At 42.3% G+C, this 26,983-nt stretch overlaps 1 protein-coding gene across 1 annotated transcript; it reads right to left on the bottom strand.

The window, feature by feature from the left end:
- On the bottom strand, nt 1-23,518 carry LOC124065797 (semaphorin-4G-like). The gene is made up of 16 exons (XM_046401574.1): nt 23,222-23,518; nt 18,389-18,676; nt 13,420-13,568; nt 12,223-12,285; nt 11,997-12,095; nt 11,715-11,808; nt 11,515-11,628; nt 10,210-10,364; nt 9,147-9,322; nt 7,638-7,782; nt 6,624-6,846; nt 5,864-5,979; nt 5,631-5,785; nt 5,157-5,215; nt 2,206-4,651; nt 1-958 (listed from the first exon to the last, which is right to left on the bottom strand). Exons 2-15 carry the CDS (start codon nt 18,534-18,536, stop codon nt 3,642-3,644), a joined length of 2,706 nt encoding a protein of 901 aa, XP_046257530.1. The 5' UTR covers nt 18,537-18,676; nt 23,222-23,518; the 3' UTR covers nt 1-958; nt 2,206-3,641.
- Nucleotides 23,519-26,983: the final 3,465 nt, after the last annotated feature.

Genomic DNA, 26,983 nt, shown 5'->3' with positions numbered 1-26,983 from the left:
TTGAGGAGACAAAGTACAAAGTTTAATTTGAACTCATTATCACTGAAATGCAAAGGAACCCACTGCCCCGTTAGTCTTTGTGTTAGCTGAGTAAAAGAATTTGATTTGCTGTGTGCACAAGCATGGCGTAACATGCAAACAGAGGTCAAAATTAATATGCGGACATTACGGTGACAGAAAAGCGGGATGATCTTTGATAGGTTATACTGAATAGATAAATTGGTGTATTTTTCCCGCACTTAGTAGGTTATAAATATTAGATTGTGTGGTGCTGACGCAGCCTCTGCATGCTTGTGGCTACTGTGCTCCTATTTATCACATTTTGTGCAACACAGGCAACTTGTGACCCTCCTATTTGTCAGGATGGCACTTAAAACAGCAACATTAACAATAACTTTTAAAACACAATGGACAAAATTACAAAATAAATACGGCTTGTTTTTTAAAATCCTTTTCATCTGGTTTCGCAGTAAGCACTTTTTAAACAACAACCTTGGCGTTTTTCATTAATATTTTGTTGAGTTATCCTTGTTGTTACCTTGACTTAAAGAAAAAAAAAAACAGCAGTGTTGAAAAATAATTCATGCAGCAAGTGTGAGAAAAAGGTCATTATACATTGAGTTTGGTCTAACAAGTTTGCATCAAACAGAAGCAAGGACGCTTGCTGCACACAAAGAGTCGCTGTGGGAAGAACAAACGTTGCTCAGTGAGACACTGCAGACAACAATTTTCATTCCAGTTGTGGGGAAGCTGCAGGTGCAGAGAGTCTCGTGCTGTAGCCCTTATCCAGACCCTCCTTCTTTTCTGGCTTCGCTGTGCACTAATGATGGTGGATTTCATTTCCCTGCTCATTAAAAGCACATCCTTGCAGCCGGTCCTGCCATCTGATGCTGGTTGGGCAACGGTATCCCCGGGTATAAAATTAAGAGAAATTCGAACTGACCTGTCCTCATCAGTCCTGCAAACAAGAGAGACAGAGAGAAAGACGGGGGAAAATATTCAGACGTACAGTAAGTGCCAGCAATGTGGCTTCACTGTGGCCTCAGTTTTGGTGTTTTGTTTTTATTTTGTTTTTTTTTAAAAGCATCAGACTTCATGTCACCTGGACTTAGTAGTAGAAGTATTTACATATTGGCAACATTTTTTGCCTGTATTTGCAGGAACATGGAATGAATACTTTATAAATAAACCCCCCGCTATTGTGTTCACTTTGTCTTGTGCTTTGAAATGAGGTCAAAGGGCTTTAATGAAAGCTCTTAATGTGTGAAGTGCGCAGCTACGTCCTCCTTCTTTCATGTCTTTGATGAGTGCCTCTGACTGCAGAGCGCTGCTTTTCAAGCGACCGCAGCAACATCAGGCTTGTTACATTCAACCAAACGTGCTGTGATGCAAGTCTGCCACAGGATCATCCATGGAGGTGTACGAATTTTATTATAAGTGCATGTAAGTATACGGTGTATACTTGACAGGTTCTTTTTTTTTGACATGTGGTAATAAAATAGGAAGGCCCTGTCTGAGCCTGAGGGTCTGGGAAAATAATTGGGAGGCTGAGAGTGTTTCGTGCTGTAGATCTCTGGGGAGATCTCCAACTCTTCTCTCCCACCTTCTGCAGTAAGGTCAGACTCGTCATAAGATGAATGTTTAATTAACGCCCTCTGACAGGAGAACAGCAGCGAGATGCAGCAAGAGGACACCTTACAAGGAAAATAAACAGTGTGATACTGAATCATGATGGCCAAACTATTCTGAAGTGATAACAAAGAAGTTTTCTTTTGTAAAGATAAAACTGTGAGCCTGAGAGTGTCAAGCATGAAACTCTGAACTTCTATCACCCTGATTTCTAGAAATGAAGCCTTTTTATTGGTCGGGCTCCTCTCATAAATGAAACATGCTGGAAGATCGTTAATTTGTTTGAAGTGATACTGTTTATCTGTAAATCTGGCTGCAGCAGATGTTCATCTCTGTGCATCTCTGAACCAAAACTTTTCCACAAATTATAAACAACCCAGTGGTCAGATGAACAAAGTGTTGTATTTAAAGCCAGTAAACTGTAAGACAGCACTCAGTGCTCTCAGTGTTATGTATGTATTTAAAACACTTGTGTGGTGAGCATGCACTGTAACTCCATGATGTATTTCTTTGAGTGCTTGTTTGGCAAAGTGCCTGTGCAGGAGATGTGTTGGTAAGATACAAAAAATGATTTACCGTGGATGCTGTTGGCGAATGCTTCGCCCCACGGTCTGTCATCCTGTGTCATCGTCTCATGCGGGGTGTCACTCAGCGGCGGATTCAGGTTCAGTTGAGACACAGTCAATGTTTTCCTTTTAATCCACTTGTGTCAAACAAGGTCCTGCAGACACAGCTGTGGCCTTCACAGCTGCAGCTCTTCATACTGCGAAGTGGCCAATCAAAAAAACTCCTCCTGGCATGTTGCTTCTTCTTAACTGATCACAATCAGATTCAATAAAAGTGTCCATTAAAGTTCCCAAAGCGTTTGAAAAGTGCATTAAAATCAGTAATACTGTCATATTTTCCACACATAGTTTATTAACACTTGGTGAAATAATCACTATTTAATATTTTTCAATTCTGCAAAGTTTATAGGTAAAGTTTATCTATAATATTATTTCCCTGTTTATGTATTATAATATTGACCCTTATTGTTTTTACATAAATGTACATTTAGTGGCAAAGCTGCCGCAACTGTGAACCAACTGAAGTTAAAACTTAAGAATGTACATTTTGTAATCACCAAGAAATTGTTCAGTGAGGCAGCCAAAGATCACTGATTTCATCAACACATATAAACACATAAATGGTAATTATTAATATTGTCCTTAATAAATGATTAAACGAGGCATGCTACGTCATTAATAAGTCATCTAGTCATTAAGTTATTAAGAAATCTTGATTTTGATAGCAATAATAAATAATGATTAGTTCACCATTTCTTACTGATGACTGGTGTAAAGTGTTACGTGCTGTCATGAGTTACTGGATATTATTTTGTGTTGGTTATTGCAATTTACTGATTCAATATTAAAAGAGAAAACAATGCACACCAAATTCCCTCGCTCTCCACGTCCATCTCCCTCTATATTTATATTGTGTGAATGTCATATTTTAAAAATGCATAGGCCATCTGTGCACTTGTCAGTGCAAACAAACTTTGGCTAGCTGCCCTGCTGTTGAAATCAAGCCAAATATGGCCGCCACACAGGAAAAGCCTTCACAAGTATTTATATTTCTGTGGGGCCCTGCTCTTCGTTGGAGTCTGTGCATCCCACTTTATGCTTTGTGGATCAGACATCTCAGCCCTGATACTCAGATCAGACTACAGACTCTCCGCTCACATCCGTCTGGGCAGTGCTGAGGTGAGGTAGATTACACTTGGTCCTTCACCAGTATTTCTCTTTCATTCTCACTTGTTATGTGTTGGGAAATTAGGGAATTGAGGTTGACTAACAGTTCAGAGGTTCAAAAAGCAGGAATGTCTCAATGGGGGAAAAAAATCATAGTAAAGAATGGAGATAAGACTCTCTCATTGCTTAAGTTCCTAACAATAATGAGTTATATGACAGGCACTTCAGCACCAGGTAAGAACACCGCAGTCCTCCCACCACAGGGGGAGCTACATCTCTCTACACAGAGCTCTCATCCGGCCTGGGCAGCAGCTGAGTGTGCTTCCTCTTCTCTAAGATCCTGTTGAGCTCCTCAGCAAAGGAGTAGCAGAGCGGTGATGTGTTTTCAGAATCGCTCTGCCTCAGCAGCACATAGCTGTTGCCATTCATCCTCCTCAGGACGCTGGGCAGTGTCGCCGACAGCCCGTTGGGGAAGTCACACTCTGGAGACGGAAGTTGTGGAGTTGGTGGGAGAGGAGGGGCTGGCGGAGGAGGCTCCTTATTGGGTGATGGGTGAGCCTCACCAGGAACAATTTGGAGAAAGCCTCCGTCCTGGATGCCGCCGTTGTGCTGCTTTGAAACTCCATTACAAACGGCGTTACCATTGCAGTGGCTCGAGATCGTTTTCAGCTCCATGTGGGAGGAGTTCCTGTGCTGTTTTCTGTTCCTGTTGTTCTTCTTACTGTTTGAGTAGGCAGAAGCCGCGGTGCGTAATGAGTACTTCCCTCTGTGGCCCACGCGCAGGCAGAAGCCCACATAGACGAGGACCACGGTGAGGACCACACACAAGCCTGCGAGGATGGTGATGAGGGATAGGTACATGGCCTCCATGTTCCTGGGGGAAAGCAGTTCTGAATGGGGGAGGAGAGGGGCTGGGGGTGGTGGTAGGGGCCTCTCGGAGGAGGGGTGCTCAGTGGGTGGTGACTGGGTGGCAAACAGACTGGAATGGTCTTCAGTTGGCTCAACAGGTGGGGGAGGGGGCAGGTCCAGGCGGATGGTGACGTTGTAGGAAATTATGACAACCTTGATGCTGTTCTCAACGGCGTAGCAGGTGTACAGCCCGCTCTGGTCCTGTCGGGCCTCGATGATCAGCAGGCCGTCGGTGCCGGTTCTGAAGCCAGAGCTGAGGCCGTAACCCTGCAGCTCGCTGCCATCCAGGGTCCAGAGAGGCGTAGCCAGGTTGGAGCTGAGCTCACACTGCAGCAGCACGTCATCACCCACCCGCACAGTGCGGCTCCGCACGACAACGTCTGAAACACACAAATCAAGGCAGTGAGTTTAAACATCACATTTAGTTTACAGGAAAACTCACATTTTTGCTTTACCAATTGTTTAACATCAAGATTTATCAAAGAATGTTCAGAGTTATTGAGTTATAAACTCCAATTACATATCTTTAATTCCTGCCATCACATTACCTCGTATGGAGAGAGAATGATGCCGGGGAGAGAAGATGCTACATTTTATCAGATTGAAATTGTGAAGTGAGAGAAGGCATTTGCCTGCCTTGAATATCAAACAGATTTCTCTCCAGAGATGGCAAAAATGTGATTAAAGAAGGGAGGAGAGGATTTTGCCAACGCAGTGTGCATAATCAACTTTCAAAGAGGCCTTCATGCCATCTGATGACAACTATACATCTTTCGAGTCCTTCCTAACATTCTCTATTTCAATCTCCCTTTCATCATTCACGGCGTGAAAAGAAAACTTTTTTCTTTCTAAGCAGCAGCTAGCAGCAGATGAGTTTCTGCATACCAACTTGTGTGTTCTCACATCCCTTGTTGCCATTCTGGATGTCCTGGATTAAAGTGGATCTGTGAAGACGGAGAAAACATAAGCATATTAGTGCAAAGAATAAACACTTAGTTGACATAACACAAAAATATCCAGTACTGTTGGTACACATTCTGAGATTTCTATTTCTTCCTATGTAAATTTCGTGCTATATTCTGCTCTATTCACATAACAGCTTTCTACTGAGTAAGCATGTCTGTCCAGAATCATCGGTACACTTAATCAGTACACAGCTGCACGTTATGTTTACTATCACAGCCAGAATCAGGTTTCTGCCAGTATTGTGATTACACAACAGTTCTGGGAGCTGACACTGTGACAGGACACTGTGATACTTGAATTTAGTCAAATCAAACACACAAAAGGGCACCTGCAGCTCTTTGATCACCTGATCCAATCACACACACACAAGCACACACAACCTTCAGCACCCACCTGTCTACGTGTGCCGTTATGTCCACACACTGGGCTCCATTCCAGGCACAATGAGGGTCTCTGGCAAAGATGCAGTCGTAGCAGGAAGAATACCTGCGGCAGTCGGAGAAGGGAAGCTGTGCCACACCTGATGGAGAGCTCACGTACAGACTCATCTGGGGTGGGGAGAGAAGATTTACGACACTGTATATATGTGTGTGTGTGTGTGGGGATATGACGGTCAAAAACCCTACCTGTTTTGCAGATATCAGTATGTTGTTAACGGGCTGTTGTTCCTCAAAGAGTTGAAGCTCCTCGATAATGTGCAGCTGACCCTCGATTTCAACAGCTTTATGTAACCAGCCTTCATCTGAGTGAGACAAAGACAAGAAGAGCCTGAGTTACAGGATCATACCCACACATATTTCTGTCAGCCGGTTTCTAAAACATCAACTGTGCTTTTAGACTGGTTTCCTACCGATAAGGAAGCCATTGAATTTTTCCTTTATCATTTATTTATTAATTAACTTCACTATGTGAATCCACTTCTTTGCCTTTCTCTTTCAAACAGCAACCTTTTTAATGTATGAAAAACTAACTTCAAGTTGTAATATTCATGTTGTTTGTTGCATATTTTTTGGATGGGCTTGACTCAAAACTTGTACTGTATTGGCTACCTAATCACATATTTGTATTTGGTAAATTATTTATATTGTTCTGAAAAATACACTATAATTTTATTTAGCGTAAGTATATACATACTACTTGTAGCACCACTACTGCCCAACACTGTTGATAACCACAGAACAATATTTTTTTTTATTTATTTTAGCCTTCATGCCAAGCCTACCGTCTGCTGGATGTATATCAAATCGTACATGTACAGACATGAGAATACTATGAATTTTCCTATTTAATCCTCTGCAAGAAAGTGAATAAGTGTATTTCCCAAAAAGGGTGAACTTTTTCTTTGACAGACTGCATAATTAAGACCTAATATGAATGTATACACACCTGTGCCCATATATAATACTTGGTATGTTTGTCCATCTAAGCCTTGAACCGTATGCACGGCCATGTGTGTGTAGTCTGTGGTCCTCCTGAACAAAAGGGGGCGCCTGTCTGAGGGCTGAATCTGTTGGGACATCAGAGGATGCCTTCTGACAAAGTCCAGCACATCATCAGGCAGGGAGGTGGACACGTTTATGTCCCTGGCTCTCAGAGCATCATTTATACACTGCAGAGAGAAGAAAGACAAATGACAATGAAAGGAGGGACGATGCCTTGTTACTTGCTAACAGGGCACGATGTGGACTGCAGGGAAAGGAAAGAACTTTCTGGCTCATTCGTGATAAAGATCTCTCTGACTAGAGATGGATAGTTGAAGGCAGAGACAATGTCACAAGGATTAGCGAGATGGTCTTCAGGAAATATTACGGAGTCAAGAAAAAAGCGTGAACCAGTGGAAATTTGTGTCTGTGGAAAAACGCAACTTTTTACTTGGACAACAATGAGGCCATGTGAGTGCAGCGGCAAGCTAGTGCTGACATGCGGGCAACTCAGCTCTTTCTGCACCTGACTGAGGGAACATTTTCCCCGCTCTCTTTGTCCTGTTCAAATGACTTCAGCCAACTCCTCTAAGAGGCTTTCATGCTCTCGAGTTAAAACCTTTGACCGTTTCTCCCTTCGGTTTAACAGCACTGTTAAAATTAAGTCCTACAAAGTGTTGAAGTGACACTGTGTAATGTCTGCTCCTGCTAACGATGCCACGGCGCTGGCTGCTGCACTAAGCCATGGTCGCCAAATCTTGCAGCTGGAGCTAATCGCCGTGGAAATGGGTTTCAGTATCATAGGCTCGTTGTGTTGTGAGCCTCATCCTTCAAGCTGCCACTCGGGCCTTCTATTATTTCCCTCCAATGTCTCCATCTTTTCCTCTGCTTCCTCTCTTAAAGCATCTTAACTTTAGATCGGTTTGCTGGAGTGGATTCGCAGAGGCTGAAGAGGAGGGACACATTTGTGTGTGTTTACCGTTCCAGGTCGTGGGTCAGGGATCTTTCCAGTGTATTCCTTCCACTCAGAGCCAGAGTCCTGGTTCTCCATGTAGGGTCCTTGAAAAGCCTCTTGGACTTCAGACAGAGAGAACCGACACACCGCAGACGCCTTCACGTTTTTCCTAAAGACAGTGACATCCATGCACACAGAGTGAGAAAAAGACCAGAGCACAGGCCGTGAACAATAACAGCAGTAAACCCAGTGTTGCCATAGGGACAGCAGGAGATGTACAGCAGATCAGTGGCTCACCTAGCTGAAAATGTGGAGGGAGAGAAATAAGAAGAAAGCACTGCGTAGTGGTGTAGGAGAATGGGGGGGTGGAGGTACTGTCAGAGATAGTACGAAGCTGATTAGAAGTCATCTATCTGAGAAGAGTAGGAGGGAGAACAGAAGTACGAAATGGTGTCTGAGAGATGCAATAGGAGTTAAGAGACAGGAGAAGTAGAGCTAAAGAGGAGCCAACAGAATAAAAATACAGAAGACAATCGCTGTTCGCTTAAGGTTTCACCACCACAAAACATTTTGCTTTGGCTTAACATCCATTTTTCAGCCAATAAATCTCTGCAGTGAATGTAATGGAATTTAACAATGGAAAATGGAAAATATTCAAGATAAGATTTTCCTGAAATCAAACCCCATTTTGATAGTATTTTTTTTCCTGCAACAGCTGATTGGTCTATTTATATTCAGCAATTATTTGTCCGTGGTAGTTTTTGTGTTGTGTTGTGTGTCCATTCCAGTTCTGGATTCTGTCTACCTCAGAAAACAACAAATGTATGTAATCTAGTCCAATTATACTTCTTTGTTTGCGCTCTTTACAGCGTGTCAGAACTTTAAATTACCACAAAACCAAACCTAACATTTCCTACTTTTGCAGCTTCATATGACTTTTATTGTGAGTCCTTTTTGGCATTAGTTACAGGAGACAGCAGGTACACCTCCAAATCCAAAACACTGTATCCAGTTTTACTACGCCCTGCTGTTGTGTAGGAAACTACATGTGGCGTGTGCAGCACGAAATCAAATCACAGTTACAATTATTTTTGACCAACTGCTTTAATGTGAGTTTCTTTGGCTACACTGTAAACTGATTCACAAGTTGCCCTTCTGTTGTTTTTTTTCCCACTGAGTGTTTGCTCTATTAATAAACCTCATGTCCTGTTACCACATTAAATAAGGTGATGCCAAATCATCCAGGACTGATATCTCAAGGATTACAACTTTCTTTAAAGCCTATCTACATCTCAGGTTTTAATTAATATTCTCTCCCCCAAACTGCTGGAAAAACTCCATCCAACTTCTTTTCCTCAAACCGCTGGGATAAAAAAAGTTCTCACTTTGTCTCGCCCTTCTCTTTCATCTTGTGTCGTCCTGTGTTCTTCGACTGTCTCCATGTATCGATCGCTACCTTTCATCTTTGCCTCACTCATTTGCATTTGCATCCTCAAAGTCCCCATCAGCCAGATCTTGACAACAGACACTCACCACTCTAGGCCAAAGATCCCATAGAAGAGTGTGTCCTGTGGCGTGTAGCCGGGCAGAACGAACACACTGCGCAGCATGTTGAAGTGGAAGTCGTATTCAGGCAGAGAACATGTCAGCCTGGCTTTGAGGAAGGACGTCCACCGTTTCTGGAGAGTTAAACGGCCTCCCCGGTCCCCCTGAGTGAAGAAAGATGGAGGAGAAAGGAGAAACAGAGGAGGAGGAGGGAGCGGAGAGGGTCATATGAGGTAAGGCCTGGAGAAATGACAAAACAGACTGAACACTCGGCTCAAGGTTGCACACAAGAGGAAGTGAGCCTCCTAAAGAGTGCAACAGATGGCAAGTGAAAGCAATAATGATATGTTCAATATTGTCAAGGCTTCCCTCAGGTCCCCACAGTAGAGGTCTCTGTATGAGTGTGTTTATGTCCCTGAGCAGACTGCAGCACATCTAAAGGTTGAAAATACCTTGACAGGTTCCCAATGGAAAAATATGACAAAAGTCCACGATTCTTTTCACAGTAACTGGCATCATCCTGTCCTTTGATTTTAACTTTTAAATGCATTCAGCCGGCAGCAAATTGCAAATGTCACACATGCCGCTGCAAGGCATTGCTATTAAGAAGAACACAAATATGCTGCCAAGCTTTCAACAAGAAAACATGAGAGCTGCCTTGGTTTTAAGGTGCCACAGAAGAGAAAAACAAGGTTATTACAGTGTACAGTTGGCTCTTACTATTCTTAACCCATTCCTGGGCAGCAGGGAAAGTAAATCATTTTAAGGCAACAGAGGATGTTAAACAGTCGGTCTCTCCTCCGCAGTCATCCATCCCTCTCACTCTAAGTCCCACTGAGTCTGCAACCCATTCATCAGCTATGCAGTTTGCTCCTTGAATCACAACGGGGCCTTGTTACAAATGCATTCCCCATCCAGCCCCCTCATCTATTACAGCATCCTCTCCCATCATCAACCAAGACCTCACTCAAGTTTGTCTGATGCAAGTCTTCACTCCCAGTTGAAAATCATATCCTGTTTTTTTTTTTTCTTTTTTTCAAGCTGCACTTACTTTACAAACCCGAGCCACTCGTGCCACCCTGCTGTGGCTGTAGGTGGTCGTCTGCTCCTGGCTTCTCTCGGTGAAGAAGAAGTAGATCTTATCATCATCACCGGTGCTGCTGTCCAAGCTCTCCCTCACCAGCGCAGAACCCACAAACTCTGCTTCTGTATGGGGCAGAAAGAGATGCACTCTCACACTTCTTCTTGACAAATAAATCAATAAAATCTTTCCCACCTCATCTGAGGTAATTAACCATTAACAGTGTTTCCATCTATGGAGTCTCAGTTAGCAGCCAACATGAGCCTCTGGTGCCCACAAACTTGGTGTAGTCATTACCCTCAACAAAGCAGCTAACTCTATCTGTCAGTCTGGTGTGTTTCACCAAGACACAAAGCAGTAAAAAGTTGAGATAGATGCAGACAGCTGTCTTCAACAGAGCAGTTGGCTATTTGTCAGTGTCCACATCCAAGCTGGACGAATGTGGAGCAGCTTGTTGAGTTAACTGTTCATGTCAGCATGCTCACAGTTACAATGCTAACATGCTGATGTTTACCAAGATAACGATATCAGTTTAGCCTGTTAGCATGCTAACCTTTCCTAATCAGCACTGAACACACAATACATATGGGACTAATGGGAATGCCAGTAGCATCACTACATGAAACTGATCACAACAAGCTCTGTGGATTATCTTGAGTAGCCAAGTCAGACATTACTGTTGAGATGTTCAAATGTATTTTTTTATGCTCTTTTTTGTGCATTTTTACTGTCCCTTTAAAGGATCACCAAATTCACAGCAAATCATCCTGAGGAGAGTGTGACTGTCTGCACCAAATATCATGATTATCTCCATCCTAAAGTTGTTAAGACATTTCACAAAAAAACAAAATACAAATGTCAACACAGTGGTGCTACAGAAAAGTCAGGGGATCATCAAAGTCAGTGAGATGTATTTTCCATTAATTCCACCATTAACGTCTGTATAAAATGTCCGTGCAGTAGTTATTTTACTCTGCTGCCGGACTGACAGTCTTGAACTGAAACATGCTCTTGTCAGTGCTTGTAAAAGTGAACTGTGATGATTTAAGAATCAGTGGAGCAATCAGTTGCTGATGTAAAGAAAGTAAAATAGTGCATTATTGATCCATTGGCACTGATAAAGACTAAGTGTCTGAGTTGCTACTTCAGCAGATTAGATGCTTGCTGATATGGAGGCTTAAACCTGGTGTTAACTGGTTGAGCTAAGACCACTTGGACCACCCTGCTACGTAAACTATGCTAGAGGCCTTTTCTCATTCCAGGTGATTAACTCACCATTTAGCCACCGTGTGGGGGCATCTTCTGTCTTCAGTGTGGGGGACGGAGAGTTGCGGCGGATATCTGGGAAGCTCCTAAACTCATACTGGGAAGCTGTATACATCTGCTGGTCTGGAGAGGAAATAAAAACAATTAATCACATTATCCAGTCTTTTAGTAAAATTCTGGATGAGACGGGCAACTGCTGAGGGACTTACCGATGATGAGGGCTGTGTAGCCCGTTGTGGGGCCAAATGGACATTTGTCTCTGCCCTCTTCAGGCTGAGATGACATCACAAACCTCTGCTCATCCTGTATAGGACAAAGAAACGGGAAAAGAAAGACAGAGCCGAACACGATACAGAATGTGAAACAGGTGACACATTGTTTCACATGTATAGATCAATACATTTAATGGGTAAATAAACACTTGGGCTACCTTAGTAAGAAATGTGTATAAGAGCACTGGAAAGTCTGTGAAGTGTTTTGCATTAACATACTATGTATGCACAGAGGGGTCTGAAGGCATGAGTCCCACACATGTAGAGATGAGTTGAGTTGAACCTCTGGAGGAAACGGATGTGATTAAAACACTCCGTCTGGAAGAGGAAGACAAAGCCGGAAAAGACATTATGTCGAAGGGACGAATTTCAATACATAGGAGAGAACCGAATACAAAAAGATAAAAAGAAAGGACTGAGGGAGAAAGAATAACTAAATGCCTACCTTATTGTCTTTTCCCTTGAGCAGACACTGACGTTTTTGCTCGGGGGAGGCCTCCCACTCAATCTAATACACAACACGTAGCACACAGTAAGACACAGAGAGATAGATGGATGTTTCATATCACGGACTTGCATGAATTTTAGCAAAATATCACAGCAGATAAACAGAGACTATTTTTTTTTTATTTTAATAATTCATATATTAGAAATTTTGTAATTATGGAGTCTGAATTTGTTCTGTTGTTGAACAGCAGCGTGCGCGCACACACACACACACACACACACACAACAGTAATGACACCCGATGACAGACACCACTGCTTCATTAACATAATCTGCATAACAGCTTAACATCCGGTTGTCAACAGGTATCAGCGTGACAGGTGAGAGAAGGTTTTCAGTACTTAAAGAGACAGTTAACTTTAGCGACAATATCCTGCAACACACGGTAGTCGGAGGACGAGACACCGCTGACAATATGAATGTCAACTTTGCTTTCTTGCTAAATTGCTGTTGGTATATTTGTACTGAAGACAATGTGTTTCCTGCATCATGTCATTACTTATCACTGCATGCATGCCTGGTTTCCTGTTGAATGACTTTAGATACATTTTACAGCAAATTGGGTTTGACAAGAAAATGGCAAGATTATAACCTTACTGGTGCTAATAATCAAACTTTATTCTAAATACAAAACATTCCACAGATTCCACACTTGCCACAGAAGTAAGGATGAAACACAGAAATGATGAACGACCATTTTGAATTTTACATTTGTCATTTTCTAAGCGCTAACTTCAAGTAGGGTAAATACTGGCAACACTATGTTATGGTAGATTGTATGCTAATTACTGCATTAATTAGAAACTATTTCTGTGTTAACACGTGCAGATATGTGGATGATGAGGATGTGTCTATTTAAAAATACAGTGAGAAGATACGCTTTTTCTAATTAATATGTAATTTTATGCAGAAAGATGCTCCTGTGGTGCAACTGTGAGTTATTGTGACTACCTACAGACACACACACGCGCAAAAACACAATGGTTGACAGGGGAATAAATACTTTTGCCTCAAAATGAAGCAGTGTTGCCTCAAAAAAGTTCCTGCGTTGTGGAATGCAAATGAAGCCGTGGCAGAGCTAAAGACGTGGCAGCTGAGCACTCAGCACACAACACGAAGCAACAACAAAACTCACCGTGAGAGCAGAGCCGGCTGAGATGTCTGAGGCATTGAGAGCAAATACAGCCCCCCGGGCCCCGACATAGAGACGCTCACTGTCAGCCTCCAGCAACATGGTGCTGTAGTTGACTGTAGTTGTCTGGAAGCGCCTGCAGCCATGGAGACCTGAAGAAGGGGAGGAGAGGAGGAAGAGGGATCGGCTCTTAATGAAGGTGAACTTTTGTAACCTGACTGCCCGTGCTACACCTATTACAGCAAACCACTTGCTCTCAAAAAAATTCCAGCGACATCCACATACAACACAGGCCGTTTAGTGGCTCAGTCAGTGATATGATATCCAGTGTAATTGCATTTCAATTGAGGAGTGGTGAAATGACACTCAAAAATCTGTGGGAGCAAAAACTATGGATCTCTTTAACCTTCTTTCACTGTTGTGCTTGCACAGATCCATTCACATGGCTACACACATTAGGTCGCCGATATTGATTATTGCTCCGTCTCTATGGGAACAACTGCAGGATAACAAATAACACCTTTCAGGAAAGAAGCATCCTCTGTTTACATCCATATTTCCTCAAATAGGAATTGACTCATTTATCCTCCACAGTGTCGCTGGACTGATTACTGTGTTGTTTACATCCACATACACACACTCTCATCTGGATTTTTATGCATTATGCTGGATATTCGTACACTAACATATCTCTCTTGGCTTTTCCAATGCCTTGAAAAAGCCAACAGATGTGCATAAAGTTATTGCCATTGGAGTTGGTCATATTAAAAGCACAAGAGTGACTGAATTTTCAATCAAACCTGACGGCAAGAGAATAAAGGGAGAAACAGCGATCTCTTCATCTTCTGTGATGGATTTCTTGCTGCATGACTGTCGAGTGTCAGTGCAGTGAGGTAAGAGGGCGTTGCTCTTTGATTCTGAAGGACTCGGCTGAAAATCTGAGATTCATTTTTTCAGACTGACAGGGAAATTTTCTTCTATTAAACTCAATAATACTGTAGCTGCACATAAATATCTCATTATGTGGCTTTGCATCTCCTTAAGTTTCATTTAAAAGAAGAAAAATGCACAACTACTAACAAAATGGAAAAAGCACAACATATTACAAATAGCTGCTCTTTGAGAGCAGTATTGTTTCAGGACAGACATTTCCTTAAAGATTATTTATCTACAGACTTTCCCTTTGTTCTTTTTTAATCATTGATTAGTTGATAAACAAATCTGATGATCAGTTGTTTAAGTGAAACTGTTAATTTAAATATCTCTTCAACAACTCCTGATGAATGTGCTGACTAAGAGTGTCCAGCCATACCAGAGTCTTTGTGCAGCTTTACTCAAGCACAGCTGTGCTTTGACCATAACATCTTCAACAACAACGATGCTAATGCACTGATGTTTAGCAGGTATAACCTTGCACCATTTGAAATAGCATGTTAACATGCTAACACTTGCTAGCATAACTGAGGCTGATTCGGTTTGCCAAGCATTTGGTCATCAAACAAAGAAATGAACAAGTTCAAATTCTGGTCAGATGATGGCGCTCTGTTGTAAGTCAGAGATCACCAGTGCTGGTAAAACTCATCGTGAGGGGAACATATATCTTCACTAAATCACATAATCTCATTGAGATGAAGATCTTTTTCACAAGAGAGACTAAAGAAAAAAAAAATCAAAAGAACACAAATGTCTCTCACTGGACGTCGCATCCAGTAGTCAGGGAGACATTTCACTCAAAAATCAGAAAAATATCAACCTCTTGGTAGCACTAGAGGAAAATTCAGGGTCATCAAAGTCAATAATTCAGTCTGGATACAACAAGATATTATTGGTGGATCAAGCGAACAACAGACCAGAACCCCACTGCTAGTGTAGCTAAAAATACCACAAAGTTCTACTTTTCTGTATTCAATATATGGTTATATATAGCACTGACAGAAATGAAATTGCATAGAAAATAAAAGCCCAGGGATTATGCTTATCCAGCACAGCTCTGCTGAGGAAGAAGAAGATAATGAAAAAAGGCCCAACACAACACAATATCAGATTTCAGAGCTCCACTTCTACTTAATGTGGTTTCTTTGTGCATCGACATTTCTTTGCTTTGTGTGTATGCCCTCTCTCCCCGTCCAGGCTATTTTGGGATGCATCTGTTTGACAGGACAAGATACTAATGAGGCTCACTCATACAAACACTCAGCAAAGACACATATATGTATACACACACACACACACACACACACACGCACACATTTAGAAGACATGTCATGAAGTCACTCACTGCAGTCATGAGATGCCAGTGAGTTACGTAAGTTCTAAAAACACAATGTATCAGGACTGCACTTAGCCTGGGTAAACATGACACTACTGTCAACACACACACACACACACACACGTCACAGACACAGAGAACGTCAAGGCGTGTTATAACCACAACAATATTTCACAATATTCACAAAACAACAGCGTTGATCTTTGTGGAAAAATTACAGCAAAGTTGTGATTTAACATCTAATTAAGACATCTGACGTGGCTGAGCAGGTTTTACCAGTCAGCTGCTAAGCCACAGCATTTAGGCCACATTGAGGAGCGGACAGGCTCAACACGGCCAAATATAAAAGTGTCAGACTTCCTGTATCCTCAGCCAATTCACTTCCCCTGAAGACTGCATGGTTATCAAGTAAGCCGTCATTAAGATTCCTATCAGCTACAGCAAAACACAATCCTGTCTGCTCCCTTCAACAGCAGCAGCAGCCAGCTCCCATCCCAGAATGCTCCTGGGTGATCAGGGGTCTACTTTTCCTCCATCTTTCTGGGCAGCAGACAGAAGAGCATTTACCTGTGTGGGATTTTCGGGAACAATAACTTTTCCTACGTGGCTCATTATGAGTGAGGACAATGCAGTATAACAGAGACAATGCCTAAGTTTCCTCAATGTAATCCGAGGTATTAGGACACACAATGCCTGGCAGCCGGAGTCGGGTAACTCAAAACAACCTGGCTGAGAGTGTGACACAGCAGAAGGAAGTTTATTGCTTGACGTGATATTTTTACGATAGCACACTTTAGCCTCCGTTTACAAGATGAAAAGGCACGTTTGATTCATCCTATAGGGGAAGAAAAGGAGAGAGAGAGAAACATAGCGAGAGAAGCCCAGATGATATTATTTACTGAGCAAACACTCTGGGACCTCAGCTGATCAGCACAGCACACAGTGTACAGGTACACACACACACGTGCATATACACACACACTCGATGAATCTCTATGCATTGGGACTGTGATGTGACAGTCTTAACATGCAAATTCACAGTTGAGCGTCAGGCCTGTTTACGGTTCAGAGCATTCTGACATGTAAACGGGCCTGACAGGCGGTACTGAATAAACAAAGTCAAATCCACCGACTGCGCCTGATGTGGAAAATTCTTAAAACACCTGACATCTTGAAATCTGTGTGTGTGGTGGAACGGTATTCAGATGTAACACCAGTTTTCATTCTCCTTAGCCGTTCAGCAACTCAAAACTAAACTGGAATCTGCCAAATAAACAACCCATAATGACCTCCATCCTAAAAAAAAATTCACCTTCTTTATGGAGAAAAAAAGTGACATTGTACTGAGGAGACAACTCAGGTGTGTGTGTGTGTGTGTGTATTTGACTGCGCTCGTGTGCATGCATGCGTGATTTAACTGCCTCTCACAGGTTTGGAGGCTTTGCCTTTAGGTTGCTAAGAAACACTGAGATTAAAGGGATTAGAGGTAAGTTTGCGAAGTCTTCTCATCAGGAAGAGAGAAGCAAAAGAAAGAAAAACTAAAAGGTAAGTGCCATGGTAAAGGAATTAAAAGAGAGCAATGTAACCACGAAAAGTACAAATTAACCAAGGACTAACTGAGCAAAAGAGACAGAGCTGAAGTGCAAAGTTACAGAGACGGATGGCAGAGGAGGGGGAGTGGATGAGAGGGACGGCGAAGCAGACACGTAGATGAGTCGTGTAGGAGGTCTTCTGGGCTGCTTGAGCACGAAACGATGATTTACAGAAACTGAGATAAATGTATCAACAGAGGTGCACAGCCAGCGGAGCAACAAGGTGCGGGGAGTAATAGACGGGTAATGAGAGGAAGCAGGGGATGTATTGTAAGAAAGACGACTGTTTAGGAAAAGAGAAAGGGGGGAGGAGGGACCCTGTCCTACAAGCAGATCTTAAAAAGTGAACTTGGCTGCAAGTCAAAGTGGAGACGTGAGAAAATTTCTCTCACACGTCTGTGTATCAACAAATAAAGTCCAGGATCAGACAGACACACACACGCACACACAGAGTTGCCCACACATGCACAAACGAAAAGCGCTGTATATGGCACTCTAGCGCCATACTACAACAGTTGTCATGGTTACGGTGCTTCTCAACTACCTACAGTGGTGTCAGTCTCCCTTGGATGCTCCGCAGGGATCCAAGTGTAAGCACTTCACTCAGCTGCCGCTGTCTCTGTAGCACCTCCAGCTACATGCCATCACTCACGCAAGATAAATGAATAAGTCCGCTAAGAATAAATAAAATAAATAAATAAAAACCATGGTTTACAGAGGAGTGCAGGTGTAAGGATCACCAGAGGCAAGTGGGAGTATGTGCAAGTTTAACCTGAGAAAAAAAGCTTTGTGAGGAGAGCAGAGAGAAGGAATATTAAAGAAAACTGACAACAAGATAACGAGAAGGAAGGCGGCACCTACTACAGTAAGAGACTGAACAAATAGTTTCTTCCCAAAAGGAGATATTCTCCATTTAAAAGAAACTTGTTACAACACAGCCTTTGGCCTGAATGTAAAATACTGCCTTAAAAACTGAGCTATGAGTCATCGTACGGTATTTAAGTTCAACCTTTCACATTTTTGAAATGTGGACAGGAATGTGATACACCTGTTCAAAAACTCGCCGATTTTAGAACACAAAAATAAACCGTGTGCTTGTGTCCGTGCTTACCGCTGCTCGACACCGTGACGCGTGGCGTCACATCCACGTCCAGGGGCGTTTTGAACGGGTAGCCGGCTGCCGCACACACACAGCAGCTCAGCAGCAGGAGCCGCGCCGCAGAGGATCGACCCGCCTGCATCTCCGCCAAGCCTCTCATGGGACACACGCTCACCGACCGCGGCACACACGCTCGCAGAGGAACTCACGCAAGCATGTTCACCTTACAGCTCACACACGCTCTTAGACAAACGCTGGCAGGCGGGGAGGCAGCCTCTTTCACCTGTCTGTTGAAGAAACCTGGAAAAGTAAAAACACACAAAGACAACAGTGTTAGCAGTCATGTCTACACTAGAGGAAACATAAAACGCTGCCCAAGTGTGCACCTTGCATATGTCATCTCAAAAAGTCAAAGAGGTTAAAAAAAGCTGGCGAAGTTGATGGGCACAGTTCAAACGCATTAAAGGAGCTGATTTCACAGGGATGACGACAGAGATGTGAAACAGACACAAAGTGCATTCGCTCGATAAAATATTGGAAGCTTTTGTAGATCAATGGTGCTCTGTGTGTGTTGCAAAGTCTTGCAGTCTGCGGCGCGTCAGCAGCAGCTGCGGAGTCTAAACACATGACCGACAAATATCATTAACCAAACAATGACTGTCAAACAGGGCTATGTGCTGATATCACGGGCAAACACTTGGGGATTAAACTGCGATGTGGAGCAACTCGGGGCCCAAACGGTGCGATACCAGTTCAAACAGCAGACGTATCTGAGAGGAGTCAAATCCACGCGAGGAAAGATAATGAAATATGATCATCTCGAAGATATGTGTGTGTGTGTTTGTGTGTGTGTGTGTGAGTGTGTTGCAATGTCAATGCCAATGTTGTTTCAGCTGAACAAGACTCGTCTTTTGGAGGAGAGATGGTGGGAGGAGAGCAGGGAGGAGATGGGGTGTGTGTGTGTGTGTGTGTGTGTTAGTCACTATCACACGGATCAGCGCACACACACCTACACTGAGAATACACAGACTGTGGAGCATCACCAACCTTACCAGGTTTTATTTGGAGGAATGGTGACATCTCTCTTTTTATTTACTCCCTCTTTATGTCAGTCTTTCAAACACAAACACATGCGCACACACACACACACACACACACTCTCTCTCTCTTTCTCTCTCCAAATACACCACCTTCTGTCTTCAATACTTTCTCAGTTCCAAATGTAAACAGTCATACTCTTAAGCTCTTTACTTTCACAAAGTGTGCCTCTAGCATCCTGAAGAACTGAACGTCCAGATCTTCTCTCTGTCACTGGTATACACACACACACACACACACACACACACACACACAGATCTATTTACACACACACAGAAGCGACAAAAACAGAGCAGGAAAGTGAATCCATTAGCAGTCTTACTCTTTGTGACTGCACTCTTACAGAGTCCCAGCTGTCCCTCAGGGCTGATGCCATTAAAAACGACCGGCTTGAGCCGTGCTTAATGTAAAGGACAAACCCAGCAGCGTGGAGGTGCTGATGAAACAGACAGGTTTTCAACAGTGGACAGAAACATTGAGACTGGGAATCAGAGTAGTGTATACACTGTGATATTAGGACCTTTCACTCCTCACTGTTCTGCCCACATGAGGCTTACTATGTAAGATTGCGAGTACTATGGAAAATCACATGATTATGTCCTAAAAATCGAATATGCGTCAATAGAGTAAATATATAAAGAATATAACTGAAACTTTGAAACGACGGTGTCTCCAATGTTTCTTCTAGATTTCAGAAGAAGCATGGAAATGTGTTGCATTAACAAATCAGATATTGCTGAACATTGTCCTAAAACACACAACACGAGTCCTGAGATGAATATTCTCTATCTTTTCTTCTTCTTCCTCTCTAATAAGGGCTTTGTGAGCAAACTGTTTGGGGCTTATATTCAGAAATCAGAACTGAAAATAATGAGTATACGTTAGCTTCCCGCATTAGACGTGACCTTCTGAGAATACACTGAAGAGGAAGAGTTAAAAACCATCACTCATGGCAAATTAATTACTTTGACAGAAAGGTAGTTTGAGATAAACGTGAAGGCGTCTAAATGTTCACAATGATCAATGTCAGGTCTCAGCAAAGGGATATTTCTTCTGGTACAGAAGTGATATTAAACCAATGGATAGAAATCTAACTCTAAACGCTTTGAAAGCGCAACACAAAGAAATAACCTCAAAACACACTGCAAGCGAGGCTGCTTTTATGACTTCCTGAAATGCAGCCACTCGGGAAATACTTCTTTTTCACTCATGTTGACTACTTTTTATAGGTTTTAACACCTCTGTCCTGCTCCTGTATGGCCAATATACCTCGATGACTACAATTATTTCAGTCATACATTCTCTCTCAGGGTGTGCACTGTAAAGTCTTATCAATTGTCCTCCCAGCCTCATCTAAACTCCTCTTAAAAGGTGTCAGGAGGTTCACCGAGGGGCTCTTTATAAGTCATTTATCTGACTATTTATGCAGAGCAGATCACTCAAATGGGTTGTCAGGGTCAAAACCCTTTCAATCAGTCAGTCTTTGTCAGTCAGCCACAGTGGTCCAGATGTGGTTTTATAATCCCAGGAGGAAGGGGAGTCCATTCAGATTGAACAGTTTCACAGGAAAATGACAGAGAGACAGAAAATGTGAAAGAGGGGAGAGGGAGCAGCAAGCGAGGAGGTAAAATACTGTCAGCACAGAGCAAAGAGCCGGTAACTGTGACATTCCCGATTCTCTGTCGTCCAAAATCCATTACTCTTGTCTTCCTCTGAGTATCACGGACCCCCTGAACGCAGAAGCTTTCAATAGTTAATTGGTCACTGAGCACACCAGTCAAAACTTAGAGAAAATGTAAAAAAGAGACGAGCTGAAAACGAGATGAGGCTGACCCAGAGGAAATCACCGCACCGCTCACAACCTAACCTTTCTATTCTGTCTCCTCCTGATCTTGCTGCCAGCCCTCAGTCCCCTGACATTCATTCACAGAATGGATTTTATCAGGCAATTATAAAGTGTCTATAAACCTGCCTGAATAGAAGAGATTGGAGCACTGCGGTGACAGCTCCATCAACAGACGACAACAACAACAACTATCCCAAACGATGCAAAACTCTCTGTTTCTGAGTTAGATGTGTGTGTGTGTGTGTGTGTGTGTGTGTGCGCATGACAAATGGTAGAAAAAGATTACAGTCAAAGCCATTGAGCTGTGCTTCAGCTGGGAGACACACTGCTTTAAAACACTGTTGTTCCACAGACAGTCAAAAGGAAGCCAACTAAACTGAACTCTGTTTGTTCTGTGGCTTTATACTCTGTACTGTCCCTTTGTGAATGAGACACTGAGATCTTTAAACGTTCACACTGGAGTTATTCTGACAATACAGCAGAATGGCGCGGGGTGGGGGGGGGGGCGACTGTGTATGGTCAGTGCATTACTGAAATGTAATGCACTGACAACCACCCAGCTTTTTGTGTTGTTTTGTGAGAATCTTTCCACTCTGCAGCAGGTTTTCTCTGGATTCAGTCCAAACGCGGTTTAGAGTCTAAGGTCCAAAATTCACAGCCTGACAGTCTACAGAGAAGACTAACAGAGGGCATTAGATGGTGTTTGCATAAAGTAGGTGGAAATAGCAGAAAACAGACCCAACTACATTAACAGAGTGCAAAAACTTTCATTCTGCATGAACATAGTGTGTGTTTGCGGTGTAGATGTAGCCAGTAAACGAAAAAAAATCCAGACAGAACCAATGCTACACTGAGCATACTGACTTTACTCCAAACATCCTGTTCTTGTAAAGATTTATCATAACTGGACTGCAGCATAAAGAGTAACTGAAAACAGAAAGGCCATTCTGAAAGTGTGATTATAAATGGACAATCCAACATCTGAAAAAGGTTAACCTGCCTTTTGAAAAGCGGACTGGGTGGAATAATAAAAACAGTAGGAAGAAAACATGAATCATCATCATCATCATCATCATCACATGCAGTGTGTTAAATGACCACATCTTTGCATCTCGTACTGCGTTTCCTTCCACAAACCATACAACTACTTCGTGAATAATTACAGACGACACAAGGTAGATAAGTGGGTTCATTGGGTTTCTCTTCGGGCTAATGATTAGATCACAGTCACAAAGACCATCAGCCTGGACAGGAGATGGCTGATTACCCGTAAACACATCAATCATGCTTCTCAAGCACCTTAAACGGCATCCATGTGTGTTTACAGCTGATTGACTCTAATCAGAGCTGATCAGCTGGCATATGTTTTCCACATGAATCACAGGGCGCAGCTTCACTTTGCATGTTTCCCAGTTCGTTCACGTCCCCTTTGAAACCTGACGGATTTTGAGGTGCTCAACCAGATGAGTTGTAACGCAGTAATGCAGTAAAATGAAGCGGGAAGGCACATAATGGGTCACTGGGTGTTGCAATACAGCAATTAAGCGATTTTACACACATTCATAATGTCAGTTCTCGGATCAAACGGTGATATATTACACCTGTCTGAAATGAGCCACTGAAGAGGCGCTAATATCCCACAGCGAGGTGTAAAATATTATTAAAAGGATGTTCTGATATATAAAAACTGTTGTTTGTACAAGGAAATCGCGTAATTGTCACAGTGGTATTAAAATGGAGATTAAAAATAATTCTACTACTTCAAAACTATCACCGTGTGGCCATTGTAGAAACACTGCAGAGGCAGCACAATTCAAAAATATCAAGATAAACTCACTAGGCTACTATTTTTCTGTAGGTTATATCTCAACAGCGGTCGCGTAACATTTCGTGTCTCTTACCTGAATCACGCACAAATTCCTCGAAGATCCGGAAACGAGAGCTCACTGTAATCCAGTTGGACTTTACACGCCTGTACACACTCAACGCTGACTGACAGTCTACTAACAATGGGACCGACTTGAGACTCCTCTCCACTCTCCACTGCCGTCACAGGTGGCGTGCCCTTCCACGACGCTCACTTCCTCGTGTTTATTTCCCCCTAACCAACCTCTGAATCAGTTAGTACGATTCAGTTTTCACCAGTTGGAGAATTAGTTAGCGTCCCTGGTTCATCTAATCATTTCTGACGCGCTCCTGCCAGCGCGTGAGACGGTTTCAGCAATGAAGCAAAGTGAGAAAGGTGCACGAATGCAACCTGCGCCGATCAGTGCCGCACGGTGGCACCACGCCGACACCTAGCGGCAAGAGTGAGAACTACATCCAAATAGATTTAATTTGGCGATTTTAACAGTATTGCTGAACATCGTCCTTTAACAGTATTTCTGAGTCCCATACACTTCCTCTGTATCTACTGCTTGTATTTATTTAGCTTCTCTTACTGCTGGCTGAAACCAGAGTTGCTTTGACTCCTCCTGACAAAAGAAAGAAAAAAAAAATAGATCAAGTAAACATCTGAGACTCCAGCATTTCATTTGTGTTCGATTGTGCTTTGTAAATCCTATCAATGACTGTGGCTTTTAAGTCCCTTAAGTGCATCAAGTATTTATTTATTGCGACTTGGGGGCAGTAGTTAGCACAAATTAGCACAAAACACTGATATTATAAACTACTCAGCTAAAATGGCAAACAAAATAAGCATTTATTTGAAGTTGTCATCCAGATCTTCTCTTTCAGCTCAGTTTTTTGGAATTTAACAACTTCTGAGGGAAATATCTGGTCCTTTAACAGCTGATGATTATGTCAGTCTTGTTCTAGTGATAAGCTCTCTATTAGAAGTGCTGCCTACAGTCTGAAAGCACTGTGTCCATAACTTAAGTAGGTCAGTATCATTTGACTGACTTACTGCAGGTTTACAGAAGACAGTCGGTCACTGATCATTGTTGTTTTTGCTTAAGCTTTTTTTTTCCGTCTCTCCTTGAAGGCTCACATTACTCATGTTCAGGCATGCAGACATAATTCCACCTGCTGCTCCTAACCTGTTTCCTTGCCTTCCTTTCCCTCTCCTCCAGATCCATAGATTAAAATGTTATATTTCTAGATTGGGTGATTCATAGTGCAGCAGATCTCATATCCCAGTAAATGTGAATGTTACGTACACAGGAGTTCAATACTTAATGAAAGTGCCTGGGAGGAAAGCTGGTTCCATCACTTTCCCCAGAGATACACAAACCCAATGAAATAACACACCCCAGAGGGATATACAGTACATGGGACAGGAGTCATTATCTTGCATGGGGCAACAGTAACAACAAAGATCAGATCTGTGTGTATACACCCTGCAGATCTTCACACTGCTCATAAAAAAAACAAAGGGTTCATGCTCGTGTGCTGCAGAGATCAATAAAAGCTCTGATTATGAAGGGGAAAACAGCAGCTATCTGTTATTTCACATGTGACTTTCTTCTCTCATTTATACAGAACTTTTAATCCATTATGAATGTATGTATCAATTATAAATGCAGTTAGTCATGTTCACTGGGCAGCATTAATGTTGAATTAAGTCTTTTATCTGAACTACTTATTCAGCAGGGGATTTGTGCAGTGCAGGGGCTGTGTCTTTAACACTCAGCTGCCTTAACCCCGTAAAACTCACAAAGGGACACAACAGAAGGAGTTCAGGCGAACTTATGGAGGGTGGAGCATCACCGGTGGAGGTTACCATGGCAACAGTGGTACCTGAAGAAGTGGTGGTGTGGTTAGCTCAAATGTGGACATGCTGTACATATGCAGATATTGATACAGAGGCCTGCTGCACAAACAAAACACAGCATACAGTAGCAATTTGCTTGAAGTCAGCTGAGATTCCAGTCATAAAATGTTTATTTATTTTTATACAACTGGTCTCTAGATCTAAATAAAGGTTCTCTGAAGATGTGAAAATGGTAAATGTTGTATGGAAATGCTATAAATGCCAGCCTATTTGTCCACTGACCCACAGTGAAATATATCAAAACTATCTTCTATACTAATTTTATACAGACACTCCTGGCCCCTAACAAGGTAAACTAAAATGGGGAGCCCAGTACACTTTGTACCTGCTATACACGCAGACGTAATGTTATTGTGAGCATGTTTGCATGCTATAGTCACCATTAAGCTCAAAGTTTTGCTGTGCCCACAGCCTCACAGGGCTGCTGCAGTCTCTTAGAGTCTTGCTGAAGCAGCATTTCATCTTCTTTTATCATTTGCTTGTATTACTGTACTACTGTATATGCTTGTGTGAAGAAATACTTTATTACTTCATCTTTTATGGACAGCAGCACCAGCTCAATCCCTAACCCAGGGAGTGTATAGCATCACAGAGGATCCTGTTCTGAACACAGATGGTCACCAGCAATCACTTCAGTCTTGTAATTTGTTCACCCTGCAGAAAAAAAATGGAGCTGCCCAAATTATCTCCATGACAGCAACAGATAAACCCATAGGCAGAACAAGGTAACAAACATCAGCTACTGTTACTGTTATTTGCTTTTGGGATTGTCATCTTTCACCTATAATTCATGTTGATGTTGTTTACATTTTAAATTATTGATTTGTTTGGCACAATCTGCTTGGCTCATGCTGTTTGTTCTCATTTTAACCTAAGTGATTAAACAGTAATGAATTATAATTCAGAATATCCTGTCATCATTACCTAATCTTGAAGCAGTGAAATAAGGTACAAATGGAAACCCTCTTCCTTAATATCTTACCTTCTTGTTCATCAAGGACAGAAAACCATCTCCAGTGGTATTAACATTAGTTTGTGCAAACTTTACAGAAGCATAACTAATGTAACATGCAACACCTGCGTGAACACCTGCGTTCACACCTGTCTCATATTTGTCCTAATGCTGAACGCAGCAAGTGACACACACTTAGGCAAATGGTTTTGACTAAAGAGTCATTTCTTTTTTTCTTCTCCTTCTTCAGAGCTGACAAGCAGGCAGCTGAACCTGTCACCCGACTCAGTGAGTGGAAGGTCATTTATGTTATACATCAATTTAACAGCACAAACAGAAGATCATTTATCAAGTTGATTTCGCCTCAGTCATAACTCAAACAGTGGTTCAAATTCTCTAAACCGTGTATGTTCTCCCTCTTTGTCCAGTGAATATGTGTGTCCCTTTCGGTCAACAGCATCCTTTTTGTCTGCTTGTTAAGAAAGTGCTCTTTCGCAAATGAAACACTAAGGACTAATACAAGCCATCAGCTAATGGCTGCAAACATTAAGATCAGCCTAACCTACTACAAAAGATGGTCAGCATCGACTGCCAGGCCTGCATGAATCAGCTTTGATGCAAGCATACTTTATCAGTCCCTCTTCTACATTTTAATTCCCTTGTAGGTGAATGTCACCTTCTGTCCAGCAGAGGGCAGCAAATGTCAGGTATGAAAACAATACACACAGAGACACGCATTTACTAGATTGAATTCAAAATCAGTCTTGTGTGTACAGGTAACATTAAACGAAGCCTTTTGTGAGGTGTGTCAGTCACATTATTAATTGTTGGTGTTGTGGAATGTTTGTCTCTGAATATAATGTTTGGGTCTTTATATTAGTCACAGATAGAGAATCTCCAAAAGGATAACGAATGAAACTAAATTTTATCACAATAATG

The sequence above is a fragment of the Scatophagus argus genome, chromosome 10 (assembly GCF_020382885.2).
Source record: "Scatophagus argus isolate fScaArg1 chromosome 10, fScaArg1.pri, whole genome shotgun sequence".
In the NCBI taxonomy this organism is placed as follows: Eukaryota; Metazoa; Chordata; class Actinopteri; family Scatophagidae; genus Scatophagus; species Scatophagus argus.
The sequence above is the reverse complement of the archived record's forward strand: the minus strand, read 5'-3'. Positions and strand labels throughout refer to the sequence as shown.

What these genes read in the sequence shown, in the direction of transcription:
- LOC124065797 (XM_046401574.1), bottom strand. Translation starts at nt 18,536, where the DNA reads ATGAGAGGCTTGGCGGAGATGCAGGCGGGTCGATCCTCTGCGGCGCGG. An exon ending in ATAACGGCACACGTAGACAG is followed by an intron (nt 5,216 to 5,630) that starts GTGGGTGCTGAA and finishes CCGTCTTCACAG; the next exon opens with ATCCACTTTAATCCAGGACA. An exon ending in ATGTGAGAACACACAAGTTG is followed by an intron (nt 4,652 to 5,156) that starts GTATGCAGAAAC and finishes TGTGTGTTTCAG; the next exon opens with ACGTTGTCGTGCGGAGCCGC.